The sequence below is a fragment of the Cinclus cinclus genome, chromosome 1, assembly GCF_963662255.1.
Source record: "Cinclus cinclus chromosome 1, bCinCin1.1, whole genome shotgun sequence".
In the NCBI taxonomy this organism is placed as follows: Eukaryota; Metazoa; Chordata; class Aves; order Passeriformes; family Cinclidae; genus Cinclus; species Cinclus cinclus.
In genome coordinates, this window is record NC_085046.1 from 80772065 (window position 1) to 80789289 (window position 17225).

Genomic DNA, 17225 nt, shown 5'->3' on the forward strand with positions numbered 1-17225 from the left:
AGAGTTCTCCAGTATCTGCTTGAACTACCTAGTCACTCTCCCTCTCTGGAGATATTCAATACCCACCTGGACACATTCCTGTGTCACCTGCTCTAGGTCACCTTGCCTTGGCAGGGGGGGTTAGACTAGATGAACTGTGATTATCCAAGCATAACTAAAGCACTGACAAAACATATCCATGTTTGGTTGCAAATAAAGCAATACTCTTAAAAATGGATACTACAGACAAAAAACTCCCTCATGACCATGATATCTTTGACATTTTTTTTTAAAGTAAGATAAGCGACTACGTATTACTGTGTTGTGTAAAAGAAACAGAGAAGCATGTCAGCTCCTGCATATTTCAATTTTTCAAACAGACTGCCCAGCACACACAACAAAGTCAGCTTTGAGAAAGGAGCAGCTATTACTAGCCAGCCAAACGCGGAAATTTAAGACGCCCTGGGCTGTAGGGCCGGCCGAGTCCGACAGAGTCCGCCGGCCAGGAGGGAGCTGGGGGCAGTGCCCTCCTCGCCGCCTCTCCCGCCGCCCCAGTGTGCGCACCCCGCCTGCTGCTTTCCGCCCCGAGGTCTCACTTCGCCCCCGCGTCCCCACTTCCCCAGGCAAAGCCCAGTCAGCGGAAGGTGCCGGCGGGCCCCGGTGCCCAGGTGTCCCGGTACGGCTCATCCCAGCCCCTCTCCGAGTGTTGCCGGCACCGCCCCCCTTCCCCCCCCCCCCCCCCCCCCGCCGCTCCCCGCTGTTATGTAAGGGGCACCCGCGCGCGCCGCCTCACACACTGTCCCCCTCGGCCCGGCCCGGCCCGGGCCGGGCCCCTGCAGCACGGCTGGCCCGGCGCGGCGGGGGTGTGTGTGCGGGGATAGGCCCGGGCACCTGCAGTCCCGGTACGAGAAGCCCCTCCTGGTGTGAGCAGCCCGCGGCCCACCCAGCGGGTCCAGTGACATCCGCCGCCTCCTCCTCCCCTCCGCCTCCCCCACCCACCCCACCCTCCGAGGCCGCCCCAGTAGAGCCCCCGCTCCCGGGCAGGCGGTGGCGGCGGTCACGGAGCGAGCGCGGTACCTTCTTCGGCGGTCTCCATCTTGCCGGGCTGACGCAGCGCCGGCCGGGCGGGTGGTGTGACCGCGGGGGGCGGGGCCGCGCGCCGAGCGGACGGAGCGGCCGGGCCCGCGGCCACAGAGCGCCGCGCGGGGACGGAGCGCCGCCCGCCCGCCGCGAGCGCCGCCTGCCGGGCACGCGGACGGGGAGGACCGCCAGGGACCGGGGCCGGGGCCGGGACTGCCCCGATCTCAGCTACAGAAACGCGGAGTCAGCTGGCTTGGAAAAGATCTCCGAGACCATCGGCTACAACCTATGAACGAACACACCCGTGTCAATTAGACCATGGCACTAAGTGCCGCATACAAATTTTCCTTAAGTACCTTCGGGAACGGTGACTCCACCACCGCCCTGGGCAGCCCATTCCAATGCCCAGTCGCTCTTTCTGTGAAGAAAATTCCTCAGAATGTCCAATCTGAACCTTCTCTTCTGCATCTTGCGACTACGTCCTCTCTCCTATCACTAGTTGTCTAGGAAGAAGATGCTGACCCCGACCCAGCTACAACCTCCTTTCACATGGTTGCACCGAGTGATAATGTCTCCCCTGAGCCTCCTTTTCTCCAGGCGAAACAACCCTGGCTGCCTCAGCCACTCCTCAGGGGACTGGTGTTCCGGACCCTTCACCGGCATTGCTGTTTCTCTCTGGACACTTTCCAACACCTCAGTCAATGAGGGGCCGGAGCTGGACACGGCCCCATCAATGCCGAGTACAGGGGGACAATCACTGCCCTGATCCTGCTGGCCACGGTATTCCTGGTCCAAGCCAGGATGTCCCTGGCCTTCTTGGCCACCTGGACACATGTTCAGCCAGCTGCTGACCAGCACTCCAACACCTTCCCCCAGCCTGCCGTGCTGCCGGGGGTTGCTGTGACCCACACTTGCCCCCGCAGCTCTGCCTGGGCCCGGCCCTGCCGCTCTACTTCTACTAGCAGAGCCAGTCTAACTTCTACTAACTTCTAACTTCTACTCCAAACCGGAGAGAAACGCTGCACTCCTTGGTGAAGTCGGCCAGATTTTGAGAGAGTCATTATTCCAGGGATCAGGGATGTGTAAGCCCTGGAAACAGCAGTCCTCCTCCTCAGTGTCAAGAGGTTACCTGTGCTGCTTGTGAATCTCACCGCACCTTCCAGAGCGGGGGCTTTCCAGCAGAGCTAATAAACCACTCAGTAAAGTACAAAATTCTCTCTTAGCTTAATCATTTATGTTTCCATGTGTGGCTGGCCTACATAGTTGGGGCAGCACACATTAAAACTTTGTACTCTGCCAAGTGCACTGAGCTGTTGCTTGGGCTCTGCTGAGTTGGCAGGAATATTGTTAAGGAAGAAAACAATTTAATTTGATTCAGGGTAAAGTGGAATTCCATCCTGATGAAATGTATGCGTGTGTTGTTTTAGTGTTCCATTGTGGCAGCTGTTTCAACCCCTCTAGTTGATCAATGAGTCGTAGCAGCCCTCGGCTGTCCTATGACCCTTTGTGTCCAGCCAGTCATTAAATCCTTTGCATTCAGTCTTCAGGCTTCGTGTCAGCAGCAGAGTGGTTGCTAGTTCATGTCTGAATTTAGAGTGCAGAGGCGGCACATGCCCAATTTGCAATTTTATAACTCTATTTTCCTAAACTGTAACCACATTGGTTCCTTCAAAATTACATTTTTCAAGCTGGAAAACTCTGCTTTTTCAAGTGGAGTGTGTGATACTGGTTTGTGTAAGCAAAAAACTAAAGAAAATTTTAAAAATTAAGGAAAAAGTGAAGTCTTCATATGGCTCTCCAATAGCTGAATAAGTACAGTAAAGTCCTGCAATAAAATACACTTGGGCTAGACTACCATACTCAGCTCTTCTGTGTCCTTCCACTCTGAAAGGCAAGGTAGAAAAATTCCCACTTATAACTTAAAAAAAATCAGTTTATTTTAAAAATAAACTAATTTTTGAGCTTTACTTTGCTCAGTGTCAGCAAATTATCTTGGCCTATTAAAAATCTGCCAGCATAGTGGTTGAGGATGTGGGAAATGTAGTAATCAGAGCAAGGAAAAATCAATGGAAAAAAACAGGAGAAACAGCCAAGAAATGGAGAATTTCAATTTCCAAGTATATTCCTAATTCCCACTCTTTATTTCCCAAAATCATTTAATCATTATTCGTTACATCACTGTTACTCTGCTGTGATAAATTTAAATTAAATGTCAATAAAAGTCTCTAAGTTATAATTTGCATTCAAAGACCATGGCAAGATTAATGTATATAATTCTCCAATTTCAGTCTCTCATGGTAGGATTATTTAAATTCAATTAACGCTTTCGAAAGGAGTCACTGTATGTTGCCAGTAACAATTTCATTCCTGTCTATATCTATTCAGCCATTTAAGTTACCTAACAAGCATTACATGTGCACCATCTCCTAAGCATTTAGAGAGAATTTATCCTGAAATTTTGTCCATACCTAGTGTTTCAGTATGGGCTACACAGTAGCTTACCAGTAAATGTGAGTTAGAGTAGACCATTATAATTTAAACCATAAAAAAAAATACCTACAGTATGTTACTGTAAGTTATGTTAAATTAAACATCTCTCAGCCTTCTTGGTGCTTTTGGTGAATATGTTATTAATCTGTCTATTTAGTAATATGTTAGATGGTTTTTTGCCTAAGAAATACCCATGGCTTAAGTAGTTTCTAATTTTTGGTAAAGAAGGATGTTAGAAGGTTATTGTTAGCTTTTGACTCTCAAAAAGGTCAAGAATTGCTGCCAACAGGCACTGAACAAATATGCTGAAAAAAAAGTCTCTGTTCCATATAAGTTATTATTTAAATAATGGAGGAAATATGGTAATTCAGGTGTGAACTGAAGACAGTAATAGATACAACACCAAACGAGAGAAAGATATGGCAAAAGGAAAGGCATATTTATAAGTGTGGATAGAAAGAGTAGAAAAAAAGACAAGGTTCTTTTCAATATGGTTTTGTTTTGGTTTTACATGACTTAAATGATTAGATAAGGCATTTTTATTCAAAAGTTCTATTAAGAGAATACAAAATAATAATTGCAAAATGAAAACTACCCAGGATTTGTACTGTGACATTTCCATTTTTCCTGACATTTTAAAATGGCTTCATAAAAATTATTCCCTTACATTTTAAGTTATTTTGAAAGTTCAGAGCATTGAAAAAAACAAACAGCAAAATCTACTGCTTTTCAGTTTTTGTGTAGATGAACATTTCAAAATGCTTTACTTTTTTGTTTTGTTTTGTTTTACCAGTTGTTTCAGTTTTTTTTTTTTTTTTAGTGCTGTCCTAATTTTTTTCCTCAGCTGCTCCATCTGACTCTCACTACAAAATTGGTTCAGTTAGTTATGAACAGCAATTTCCAGAAATGTGGAAAACATAGTGGATTATCTTAAGTACAACCAAGTGGATGTCAGTTTATCTTAACAAATCAAGCAGTATTTGGAGTGAACATTTATCTGGCTCCTAAATGATGCACCACCACTAGGGAGGTCCAGAGTTTCCATGGCAGGAGAAAAAGCCATCAGAACAGGCCCTTTGGTGTGTAGCACAAAGCATGGCCCACAGCAAATTGACCTGACACAATCAGAAAGCACAGAGGTCTGCAGACTACAAAAGCACATGGTGAAAAACAGTGACAGCCTGGATCTTCTGTGCACTACAGGGACTTTAGAGCACGTGCTTCCTGGCAAGTGGCTCTTCTGCCATGACATCTCCTGAAGCATTCCTAACCAGCAAGTAGCTTCTTTGGCCATGGGTTCCTGGAGTAAAGACAGAGAGAAGTCCTCTCAGATGTAATGGCATTTGCTGCTGCACCAGAGGTTGGCCCAGGCTGCTGCACTGGTGCTAAGTACTGACTCTGAAGCTTTAGTATATGGAATACTGAACAGTGTGTTTCCCTTCAGCTGGTGCTTGCTTCTTGCTAAACCTGGGCTATGATTAGTAGCTAATGGAGGAGTCAAACTTCCTGAATGAATATGTGACTTGTGGTTCATGTTTTGTGCTATGAAGTGTGTAGCAGTACTGCACCAAACACAAATTAAGGGATGGGCATCATCAGACACAGGCTGATGACATAGGCTCCAGACCTGTTTATTTTAGAAACTGTTTCTGAGGAGATGCTTGGCTATGCACTGGGGGTTGTTCTATGGATGATTAACATTTCAAACAAGAAAAAACTGATTTCAACTAGCATTTTAAGTGAGAGATGAGGTAAAAACCCAGTCTAAATGATGCTACTGTTTAATGAGTTGGACTGAAAAGACAATCAAGGCAATTTATATGTCTAGATTTCAAGAACCCGGGTAATACTTCGATAATTAATACAAACCATTTCTATGGAGTAAAGAAGTATTTGCAGAACTTCATGGCTCTTTTCAGAATCTGCAGAATGTGCTTCACCAAATTATATTTCTTAAGCACAGCAGGGATCTTTCCATATGTGTTGCAGTGGATTTTCTATTTAAACCATAGGCCTTATCAGCTTGATTGGGATCCTGCCATCATGCTGAGAATGGAGCCAGTGACTGTTATTAATTTACTTGGGATTCAGAGCTCTGTGGCTGTGGTTACTTAGTGGAGGCCTTCTGCATTCAAAAAAAGAAAAAAAAACCCCAAAACCAACCAACCAACCAACTAAAAAAAACCCCAAACAAACAAACAAACAAACCCCCCCCCCCACCAATAAAAACCTATATTGGTCTTTCAGAATATCCCATTTCTGATAACTGTCATATCATTTGAAGTATATAGTTCTTTCATCACGTCAAGTGAATCTTTCAGATAGTAAGATATTCATGTCATTAGATTAGAAAGATTTTTTTTCCTACTTCTAGAACTTTGATCTCCTTGGTAATAGAGGATGTGGTGTGAAACCACATTATCATTGCCAAGTGACTGCGTGTAAGTGCTTCTGAGGACGTGTTGGTTCTTGTGTCTTTAAAATTCTGTGAAAATATCCCTGCAGATGACAGCAGCTAGGGATTATCCTCAGTATTTAGTACAAACAATCTTATTTTGCCAGAAACCTTTATCTTGACCTTCCCGATGTTATTAAAGGTTATGACTGCCAACCAAATTAAATTGAGCTCCTCAGGGCAAGGTTCAGTTCTACTTCATTTAAAACCATGAGTGTTGCCAAAAAGAAAATGTATGTGTTGGGGAGAATGATCCACATTGTCACTGTAGTTAAGTTCTGTAACAATAGCTATGATATAGCCTGTGCTTCTGTAGCACTGACTAGGTCAGAACTACAGAAGGGCTTAGATTTGTAATAACTTTTTCTCTACTTTTTTTCAAATGTTTGCAGCAACAGCAAAAAGAGTTTCCAGGGGAAAGTGAGCTACGGTCTAAAGGTCAGAGTTTTTACAGGCTGATCAGAGTCAATGACCTCTCTTTTGTGAGGTTGTCTGATTTCTGTGGTAACTTCCATTTCACAGTAGCTCGCACAATGAGAATGTGCATCATGGGGCATAACCCCCAGCTTTTGCTAGTTTCCCTATGGCAAGAATGTATTTGCTATGTGTACTGCCTTCAATGCAGGGTCAAAGAATACAGTGAAGAAACCACTTAATGCTTTTGATGTCTCAGAAAAATGCTTGGCTCGGTGAAGTAGATTTTCCATTTCTGACATAGAACCTCAAACATGCTTACTACTCAAAAGGTACATTCTCATTCTCTTCACTCTCCTTTGTGTAACATTTATACATTTTTTTAGACTAATTTTTAAATATAGTCATGTAAGGTGGGCCTCTGCCATGGCCTAGACTGGTTAGAGGTGCTAAAGAAAGAGCAATCTCATAAAGATGACAACACACAAAGAAATGGCAGTGTATGGTATTTCTGGTCCTCAGAGGGTTTGAAGACTATTTAAGCATCTGCATTCAGCATCACCATTCAGCTTCTGAGAACAACCTTGTTTGGAATCTGTACTTTTCAATTGAGAACATCTGGGAAAATTCCTACTTTAAAAGTCAGTATTGGGTTTACCACTGTTTAAGATGGAAAAGTCATCTGAGAGCCTGTCTTTTCTGATTCATTACCACATGAACTCTGAGAGCAGAATCTGCTGTCAAAAACTGTTACCAGAATTTCCAGTCAGATCTTACATATTCTGGGTGACAAATTGGGTTCTCGTTTTTCATTTTTCTCTGGATCTCCAAGTTTTGTTCTACTCATTTTTACTTTTCTTTTACTGATCTTCTACAGGAAAAAAATCAGGGGTTTTCAAGTTATTTATGTATTCTTGAGGGGATTGATTTATCTCTGCTTTCCTTATACTCCTGGTCCTGTTGAGCCAAGTTCTTGATCCTGATTCTACAGAAAGGCAGGGGAGAATTTTATATAGGAAAGGGCAGGGAATTCTTAGGGAGACCTCAACCTCACAGTAGCTTCAGTGGAAGCAAAGGCTCATGGATAACTCTTTTTCTCCCTCAAACTCACTCCCAGTGAGGGTAAATCAAAGCTAGGCAAATACAGTTTCTTCAGTGGACAGGAGTGCTATCTTGCAAGAGTGCAGGAAGAACAGCCAGGAACTAGAGAGTGGTATGGTGGAAGGGATCATGGTGAATAGCATGCCCAAGATGAGCAGAGCAAGATGGGAGGAGTGTGAGTGGGGCTAAGAGAAAGATCAGAAGAATTTGCCCAAAAAAGTTGTGGATGCTCCATCACTGGAAGTGTTGTTCAAGCTGGATGGGGCTCTGAGCAACCCAGTCTAGCAAAAGGTGTCCCTGTCCAGGATGCAGGGATTGGAACCAGATGATCCTTAAAGTCCCTTCCAACCCAAACCATTCCATGATTCTGCAAAGTTAAAAAATGGTAATAAGGAAAGATTTGTGGAAACAGGGAAAAGGGAACTGTCACAATGATCTTCAAGACCAAAAAAGAGAATTCAAAGAACTACAGGTCAGTCAGCCTCATCTCAACCTATAGCAAGATTATGCAATGCACATTGAGAGAATCTCATGGCAAGAAGGACCTGGACACCAGGAGCAGGAGCATGGACCGACCAGAGAGGTGACAGAGCTCCAAGGGTACCACCAGAGGGCATCTCTACTCCAGAACCGGGAGGAGTTTGGGAGCCCTGAGGAGAAGGTGGCAGAGGAGATGGAGCATCTCTGGGGCCTGCAGTGGCCACTCAGGCAGGGCCCATGGAGACTTGCACCCAAGCTGGGGCCACCTACCAGTCTGATGGGCCATGAAACAAGCAGCTGCTGGTTTTGGGAAACTTATTGCCTTGAATGCTGCCACCTGGTTAAGGAAGACTTTTACTTGAGGGGCCCCAGGGCATTTCCAGGTGTCTAAAGCCTTCAACATCTGCAGTAGCATCCTGCACAGCTGTCCTGCACCTTGCTACTAGCACTGGTGGCAGCTGAGTGACTGAGTCACTGGGGTCTGCCAATCTGCTGTCTTGTCTCAGGCTGCCACGTATTCCTGTATCATTACTAGAACAGTCCCCAGATCACATCCCATGACTGCCAGAGTCCCTTGAGCTGGGTCAGTCACTGCCTGTGCTCAGCTGCAGCTGGAGCTGGTTCAGGAGAAAGATGTGGGGACTTAGGGTTTTCCCTGGGAGCACAGGGGTGATGTGGCAGTGGCTGATAAACTCTGCCTCCACTCAGCTGCAGAAAGTGCTGCACTCCTTGAGCCCCAGTGGTGACCAGTCACAGCTCCTATACCAAGGAGTGGCCCTTATCTCTCTGTTCAGGGGGATATGGGGAAGAACATGTCAAAAATTTCTAATCTGGCCTTACTGATGAGGACCCAGGTAGGGGTAACTGTCACCCCAATGACATTCAGTGAATTTTTGGTCTAAATCTGGAAAATTCTATGCAAAATGCTAACTGCTGCAATGTCCTGTCTGCAGTATCAAGCAGTCTGAAGCCAAGAGGAAGGAGATATCCTTTAACTCTCCACCAGGAAGGGGACAGGGGGCAGGAATGGGTACGAGTGCTTCAGCACTGACACACACCAAATGGTCTCATGCAGGGAGCCTGTTGGGTGAGCCTGGACATAAAGGATGGGAGCTAGTCAAGCAGCATGTCAGCCCAGCCCTATGGGGCAGCCTGCCTGTGTGAATCAATGTGTTCTCACCTTGCAATAACAGGAGAAAGTCCACGAGGCCAAGGGAGGTGACCCAGAACTCTCCAATTAATCTGAGCAACAAGGATCTGTGAATGTAGGTGAGCTGGAGAGTTGGAAATCTGTACATCAAGAAGTGCTTGTGCTTGATTTTCTACTACATATTTTCTCACTGCAGTCCAAAATTTGGTGTTGAAATTGTGCACTTATGTTAAATACTCTGATTTAGCTATGTTAACACATCTTTAATGACTATATCTGAAATACTCTTAGACCTGCAGCATGCTTCAGATTGGCTTGTAGATTTTGGATGTGGAATCAATTCCAGAGCAGCTATCACAACCAAGAAAAGGTGTGAATTTAGATTGTCTCTTGAAGACACATGAGAAAGAAGACATTAAAGATGTCTTTTTGTTTTTTGAAAACCCATATTTATAACATGCAGAGCAATAATGTCCTATGCTTTAGTATCATATATAATCACAGATATTTAATAAGATTCTTTGCCTAGTCATTTTTCAGTTATTTAATATGACCATATTTTAGTGAAAGTTGAAAGCTGAAAGTTATAAATTCTCACTCACAATGGATTCACTGTACTTAGAAATTTGCCACATATATTTAGTGCTGTGCTCATGAACAAATCAAAGTTCTCCCTGGAACCCAGAGAATAAAATCACTGGGACCTTGGGCAAGTGCTGTGTGTTGTAAGACTGAGGCCTCTACTGACTTGGCTTTTCTGAGCTTGGCTTGAACATGGCTTCTTCTTCAGCATCTCAGTCATGTTTGTGCTTTTTAGAATCTGGAGACAACAAACTGGAAAACTGCCTACATTTCTTGTTTTCATAATAAAACTCAGACAAATATATTTTCTTCTTTGTAAAATTTGCGTTTAAGATACACAGAGAGCCGTTTAATGGAGAGTAATTTAGTAAAAGAGTGAAGAAATTTACAAGTGTGATGAGGAGGTTATAGTTGATTTTCAGCTGCTGCTGGGAGGGCATTGAAAGAAGAATTCCTTGAAAAGATACCATACCTAAAGAGTAAGAAGAATTCCTAACAACCTTTTAAGGCAGTTTGCAAATTCTCTGGGAGGTTTCCAGGAGTAATCAACACAACTGCCAGTAGTTCAGCTGCCTGAAAGATGAACACAAACACAGCAAAAATTACTTTGAAGTGTACCCAGGTGAAACATGCAAAATCGAGATTGCATTTAGGGATGCCAGTTGTTCCCCAAACTTCACAAAATCTTTTTATCCCATCAAAGCAGGAAACAAAAATAGGCCTTCTAACAAACCTTTATTATAACAGCATATTGCATAGTAACCAAGAGCCTTAATTACCATGCCAAGAAGGTGCCTGTTGTTTAATTTCTGATTTTCTGTTTACATAATTCATAAGTTCATTAGGAGTGAGTAGTTTCATTGCTATTCTTCTGAGTCAGGCCATGCTTACTGTTTGCTCTCAATTCACATATGTAATTGTCCTTGAAAAATTAATTTAGCTCTCAGAGGTTTAAGTTTGAAAATATTGGCATTTATGTCTTTTCTCACAGGAAAGAACTTATCACGATTGTTGAATAACATATAATAATGGTTGTGCTCAGCTAAATCATCGGGTTTAACTCTTGAGGAATTGAATAACCTAGATGCGATTATTTTAGGATAAATATGCATAACCAGAAAAATCCACATATTCAAAGTTCAGTTTTGGTGACACTTTCAAAGAAATTTCTGGGGAAGAGATCTTCAGCAGGCAGCAATTTCTGCTTAAAACCAGAGAGAGAGTGTTGGAATAGTTGATAGTACACTGGTATCTGACTGGAACAAGAGGAATTGGGTTTTGGCTCTGGCTCACACAAAAACAGAAGTGGCTGTACCAAGGCAGAGTCTTCCAGAGAAGACAGAAGTGAAGAAACTGCTGCACAGATGAGCATGCTGGAGCAGTAGCTTGAGCACAGATCTCTGACCTAGCATATTTATGTTAAATCTTCAGATCTTCACTGAGGGGATATGTCTTAGGTAGTAAGTCCTGGGTCCTTCTTTCAGAACCAGCCTGTCCAAGACTTCCTTTCATAACATTACTCCCACCTGCTTTATATGTGAGTTTTATCTTTTGTATAGACATTCAGATAAATACTTCCCGTGAATGTCAGTCTGTCACTCATGAGAAAGAGCATGTGATGGTAGAGACACACTATGAATTCTTTCTGCAGAGAAGATGACTAATTTCCCTTTTTTCCTTCCCTCTCTATCCAGATAACAAGCCAGAAGGTGATCCACACCCTGGAAAACCTGTTCATTGTTTGTATCTGGACTTAGGAAAAGGTTTACACACAAGGAAGAGAAACTCACTGGGGTCTAGCTTGGTAGAAGCAAGTGGTGATTTCACTCAAAAAAATGGATCTCACCTCCCCAGGCAAACCTGCAAACAAGCCAGGAGTTCTGGGAAAGTTAGTAAGTTGTATGCAGCCTGTTGGTCTCTTTGAAGAGGAAGGTGACTGGGGATTTGATTTCAGCTTGAGGCTTAGGGTTTGGATTGGTTTTTCCCCCTGAACAAGGAGAACAGGCTGTAATGAACATCTGAGCTTGTCCTGAGGTCTAAGCTACAGCTCAAGACAGGTCTTTGGAAGGAATCTGCCTTGTGGTACCTGCCGTGTCAAGTAAAGCCAGCTATCATCTCTGCAGCTCTCAGGGAACAAAGGGAAAATCAAATTACCTTAGAGATGAACCTTGTAAAGGATTGAATAAGGTGGGCCTGAACTTTTTGTCTCATGGCCTACAACACCTTATCTCTCTGTGATCTCGTGGGTCTATCAGGAAACTGAGATCCAATTTCAGACCAGAAGGAAGCAGCATGCTGGAAATTGTGAAGTCTGGAAGTGCTAGTATCAGCTCTTTGGAGCAAATCTTATCTGGCCTTGATTTTCCTGCTTAAAATTATGTTTTCTACTTGCTGAAGCATCCAATTTGAAACTCTCTAGTTCACAACCAAGCTGTGGAAGAGCAAGCCTGGGAGTTCACTCTTGGCACACCTGCTATGGCACACACAGCATTAGCAATCATTTGAACTGTCTGGGTGAGAGAACCCCTTCCACACCATGACGTTTGATGCCACAAGCATTAAACCAGGTAGGGTGGGCAGTACCTGCAGTCTGGTTGGCCAACCTGGCCCAAGTGCTCCTTCCACATGAGATGCACAATGCCTGAGTGCCTTCCTGTACCTGCACTGGGCAGTGCAGATCAGGATTCACTTGGAGGGCTGGGCCCCTTCCTGCCTAGACCCCTTTTGTCTTCTGAGATGCTCCATTACATGTTCACAGCAGCTCAGGGAATCTTAGAAACTAATTTTGTTCACTTGGCACAGACTTAGAATAGTGCCAGCACAGTCTCAACCATTTGCAGGATTACACCAAAATGTAATTTTTTTTCTGCTAGGGCAAAGTTCATTATCTCATTTTAGAAAAAGGGTGAGACAGGTGCTCTTTGCAAACATATTTAATAAAGCCTCTTGATTGCTCTGAATTATGCATGGTAATTATCTTGTTATATAATTAGAAGCTCTTATATATACTTTCCTTAATCTTGTTGCTTTGATGTTACACTTGGGCGTCTGTATTGTTTTGTGGGATGAAGTCCAAAGCTGTCTGGATACATTCCAAGATTATTAATGCAAAGACATATTTGGAAAACAGGACTTTTAAAGTCAAGCAAACATGGATAAAAGTTTTTTCCTGGCACTCTGTTTAAATTTTGGAACTTAAAACACAGATTAGTGTAGTAACTTTTGCCAGATTTGTTCAATATTCAGTGATAGTACCTATCAGTGATGGTTGAAATATCAGTGTTCCTGATTGTTTCCCTTTCTCCAGTTAGGAAAAACCCCTGAAGTTTCATCTGAAAGATGTATATAACCTGTGAGGATTCATATGCAGGTGGAAATTTCGGGGTCCTCTTGGCTTTAGAAAGGATGTCTTGGAAAATCTTAGCCAAATGAAACTGTTCAAGAGCACACTGGGAGTTTACAGAGGAGAAACCAGATTTCTACTCATGAGAGTTTCTTCTTCTGAAAATTAAGATAAATTCTGTGGGCACAAGGTGCAGCTTTTTGTCCAGGACAGCTTATTTGTACTGAAGACTCATGGTATTTACATCTCCATGCAAATAGGGCCTCAATTACAAGGAAAAAAGTCACTCCCTTCCATCTGATTAATCCCAGAAAGTTCCTGAAACAAAATAAGCATTAGATGAGTTTCATATGAGACAACATATAACAAATAAAGGAACAGAAAGAAAAAAGGTAAAAAGACATATGCCCTAGAATAAAACTGACCAAATATATACCTTTTAAAATCAACATTCTATGGGAAAAATTCTGCATGCAAAATTCAGTTTCAATGACTAAACACATGGTATTAATTCATAATTGAAAGTAATACTCTGAGTGGTGGATAAAAGAAAAAAAATTGCTTTTTAGTAATTACTGGATTTCAGATTTTTGTCATTTTAGAGGAGGAGGCAAAATATTTGGTAAGGAAAAGACATTACACATTCTTAAATCATTCACAAAATAGATGTTTAGTTTTTTAGAGAAGGAAATCAACCCTTAGTCCATGCAGTTACCCATGTACTCTTAATTGTATTGTCTTGCTCATATCTGAATTTGTAGTGTTCAGTGAAAAAGAGGTATCACTTTTGATCTGGGGTACCTGTTTTTGAGCCATTGTTCCAGAGTGCAGTATTTCCCTTATACACTGTTATTAGTATTCAATATCAGTACTGAAATTCCATTGAAAGTTTTTCTTAATAAAGTTAAGGAAATAAACTTCTTAATTAAAGTTAATAAAGAAGAGCTACTGAATAACATAGAAACACCTGGACAGTGGTAAGTAATTTTAATACCCCTCTTTGCATGTCACCCACAACATTAGAATAGATTTCCTGTTATTGCTTGGCATAATTAAAGTACTCCACCCAATTTCTATAAAGTTCACAAAGCACACCCTCTGAAATCCCACAATCTCTTTCATGAAAAATAGAAAATTTGAGAATAAACAGTCAGAATTTATTTTTAAGTAAAAATTAATCCAAGACAGGCATAAGAAACCCAGAAGCTGTTGGGTCAACCAACTCCATATTGTGAGCTAGCAACCTACCTACAGAAAACTATAATTTGCAGATCATCCTTCTGCCCCTGTGGTGAAAGTTGTAATAATGATTTTAGGTAGGTAAGTACTTGTATGGTCTGACAGCTGACCCTAGCCTACCCCAGAAAAAAACAGGAACATTAAAAGGGATAACCAGAAACCAATTGAAACCAGTGTCTTCAAATAAGTTGCATAAATGGAACAGAGTGGAACAGGAGGAAGAAGGGGTGGATGCAATGGGGAGATGGCCAAAGGGAGACATGATGACAGATTGAGCCTATTATTTTTTAGCAGCAAATAAAATCACAAGGGAGTGGAAGCATGGTGAGAGATGCGAAGATTTATGGCGAAGAAGCAGCAACCACCCTGGTCCTGGTGCCCTGTGAGGAGCAGCGGGTGCTCTGATCAGTGCAGGGAACAAGGTCATGCCTGCCAATGATGCACCAGATGAAGCAGATAAGGTCACTCACTCCCACAGAGGACAGACTTCGGAGCCTTTCTTCTTAGACACATGGAAAAGCATGGGAAAGAGTGGGGATATGGCTCACTACTAACCAAATCAGAGGATTCCCTGGAGAATTTTTGTAATGCCCCAGGCAAAGGTAGCTGCCAAGTCCAGAGTACCATGCTAGGTAAATGGTAAAGAACAGAATTGTAAGACTAGCTCTCACTGATGATAGAAAATGTATCTGTACATGTAAACCTCCTGCCAAGCCTTGATTTGCAATAAGAAGAGCTGGCCTGATTTCCAAGGGTCTTTATTCAAGCACTGACTGAACATGCAAGACAGAAACCTATAGTATTAAATCAGATTTGTTAAAATATATTTCTTTCCTCCCAAGTGATGACTCAGTAGATAACTTTAGCTATGAATCATTTTACAGGATGAAGGGAAAGGAATCGGGTTAACATACAGACAGAAAAAGCATCAAACCGAGCTCCAAATTTCAAGCTCACCAGTAAGGCTATATTTTCAGTGAAGCTTTTTAAGATGGAATAGCTATGCTCCCCTCTTGAAGAGACCCAAATCCCAAAGGATTCCTCTTGCTATGAAGGCAGATGCTGGGTACAGAGCCCCGAGTGGCACTAAAACTGGCTCTGCAGAGCTGCATTTTGACTGTATCCCACTGTGCTTCTGCTGTGGTCCTTCCCAGGAGCCTCCCCACTGGTTCCTCACAAGGTACCTCAGTAGTGGAAACCCCTTAACAAGGCTGCAATTGCTGGCTGGCACTGTGTGAGAGGAGAGGGGAGCCCTGCTGTCCCTCTTGCCTTGTCTGCAGCTTCTATGCTGCAATCCTGTCACTCAACAGAGATGCTTTGAACAGGTTTTTTCACAACATAAATACAACATTTGTAATGATTTCAACTTTCTGGCGAGTCTTGCTGCCAGCAGCACTCCAAATGCTGTATGGGCTGACTGTGGATTGGGCATGTTTAAGCCTGCTCATTGGTTTCTCCATCTGAGTGTTTCACTTCTGCACTAGATGCCACCAGAGTACCTGCTTTTCTGGGTTTTTATATATCAGTAGTCATCTGGGAGAGAATACCTTTCTATTTTGCCTCAGGGCAGCAGGCTTGCATGCCCCAGGATCTTGTTTCTTTTATTGACATACAACTAAAATTGCAGCCAACAGCTGTGATGATTAATTTTTGGGCTTTATTCTATGCCCATTTTTATAAAACCAGGAGGAGTAGTTGGAGAAGTATTGGCGCAAGCCTTAAGGAGCAAAAGAAGTCAAACCAGCCGAAAACCAGCTGTGTGTTTCAGGTGAATAAGAAATTCCACCACTCTGTGTTTGAACAAGTAAATCTGTTGTACTCATTCCAACTCTTATCTGTCTTCTTCCTTTTTTTTTTAACCCTAAAAATACAAATGTTCATAGCAGGCATAAAAAACTAAATGTGCAAGTTCCTTGAGACTGTAGTGAGTTCATGGATGCAGTGGTCTCCATAATCCTGAGTCCATTACAGAGGTGATTGTATCTCACAGGGAACAACACAGTCTCATCAAGGATGGGAGATCTGAATGACAGAGGGTTTGCAGGTCAAACATAAACACTGTGTGCAAGCAAAGGCTTGTATTAGAGCAGAGTGAGTCCTTTGCTCTCCTTTTACCCTAACCACCCCCAAGACAGGGCACCAAGACAGGGTTTACAGTCATGAGATCCATGTGGGATCAGATATATTCTTCTGTTGGCCCAGTCTGTTCCAGGGGACTGCAGCTTGGATGAATCCACGTTCCTTGGGGGCAAGGTAGGAAGACAATACTTCCGTTTTTTGCGTCTGAATACAAGATACCCACCCGGGTGGGGCTGCACAGGGTCAAGCAAGATGCCCTTAATATCAAAGTACAAACCGGATCTTTTCAGTCAAGTCTCCCCACTCCCTCCCTTGCAAAACAAGCAATCTTTTAAATGGTTTCTTGTACAATCCTGATGTTCAAATCTACTGACGGGTGTAACAGGACAAACATCCTCTTTCTGGTCATGACAAAACTTCATTTTGAGTAGTGTGTAGCTCCCACAGCACAGGTTAGTCATTGTGCCTCCTTTTTATGCACTCAGCACAGCAATCTTATTGCACTAGTTGGGTCATCTAGGGGACTACCTATTTTCATTCAAAAAAAGACACCCATGGAGTGTGAATCATACTCCAAATATTGATGACGCTGTGGGAGTGTAAACACCTTGCTGACATGAAGACATCAGCATTGTAAATGTGTAAAGTTTGGTGAACTGAGTCCATCTATCACCTGTTTAACACAGGCCTCAGATTATGGTCCCTACTTCACAGAGTACTCCTGAGCATGCTGGTTGACTGGGGAACTTGTTTGTCTTATACAACAAGAATAAAAATTTCTTTACTGCTCTTTGTCTTAAAATGACATGATAATTTTCTTGAGCTCTTTTGTC

The 17225-nt window shown here is 43.0% G+C and overlaps 1 protein-coding gene across 7 annotated transcripts in view; it reads right to left on the bottom strand.

The window, feature by feature from the left end:
* Nucleotides 1–1094, bottom strand: part of MARCHF6 (membrane associated ring-CH-type finger 6) — a 43375-nt gene extending 42281 nt beyond the window's left edge. For 5 of the 7 annotated variants that reach the window (XM_062504596.1, XM_062504519.1, XM_062504193.1 and 2 more), the window contains exon 1: nt 1057–1094. In XM_062504596.1, the coding sequence (XP_062360580.1) occupies nt 1057–1075 (19 nt within the window). In that variant the 5' untranslated portion in view covers nt 1076–1094. Of the gene's footprint in view, nt 1–66; nt 92–1056 lie in introns of those variants that run through there. The other 2 variants (XM_062504355.1, XM_062504276.1) reach the window with 1 other exon arrangement.
* Between the last annotated feature and the right edge of the window lie 16131 nt (nt 1095–17225).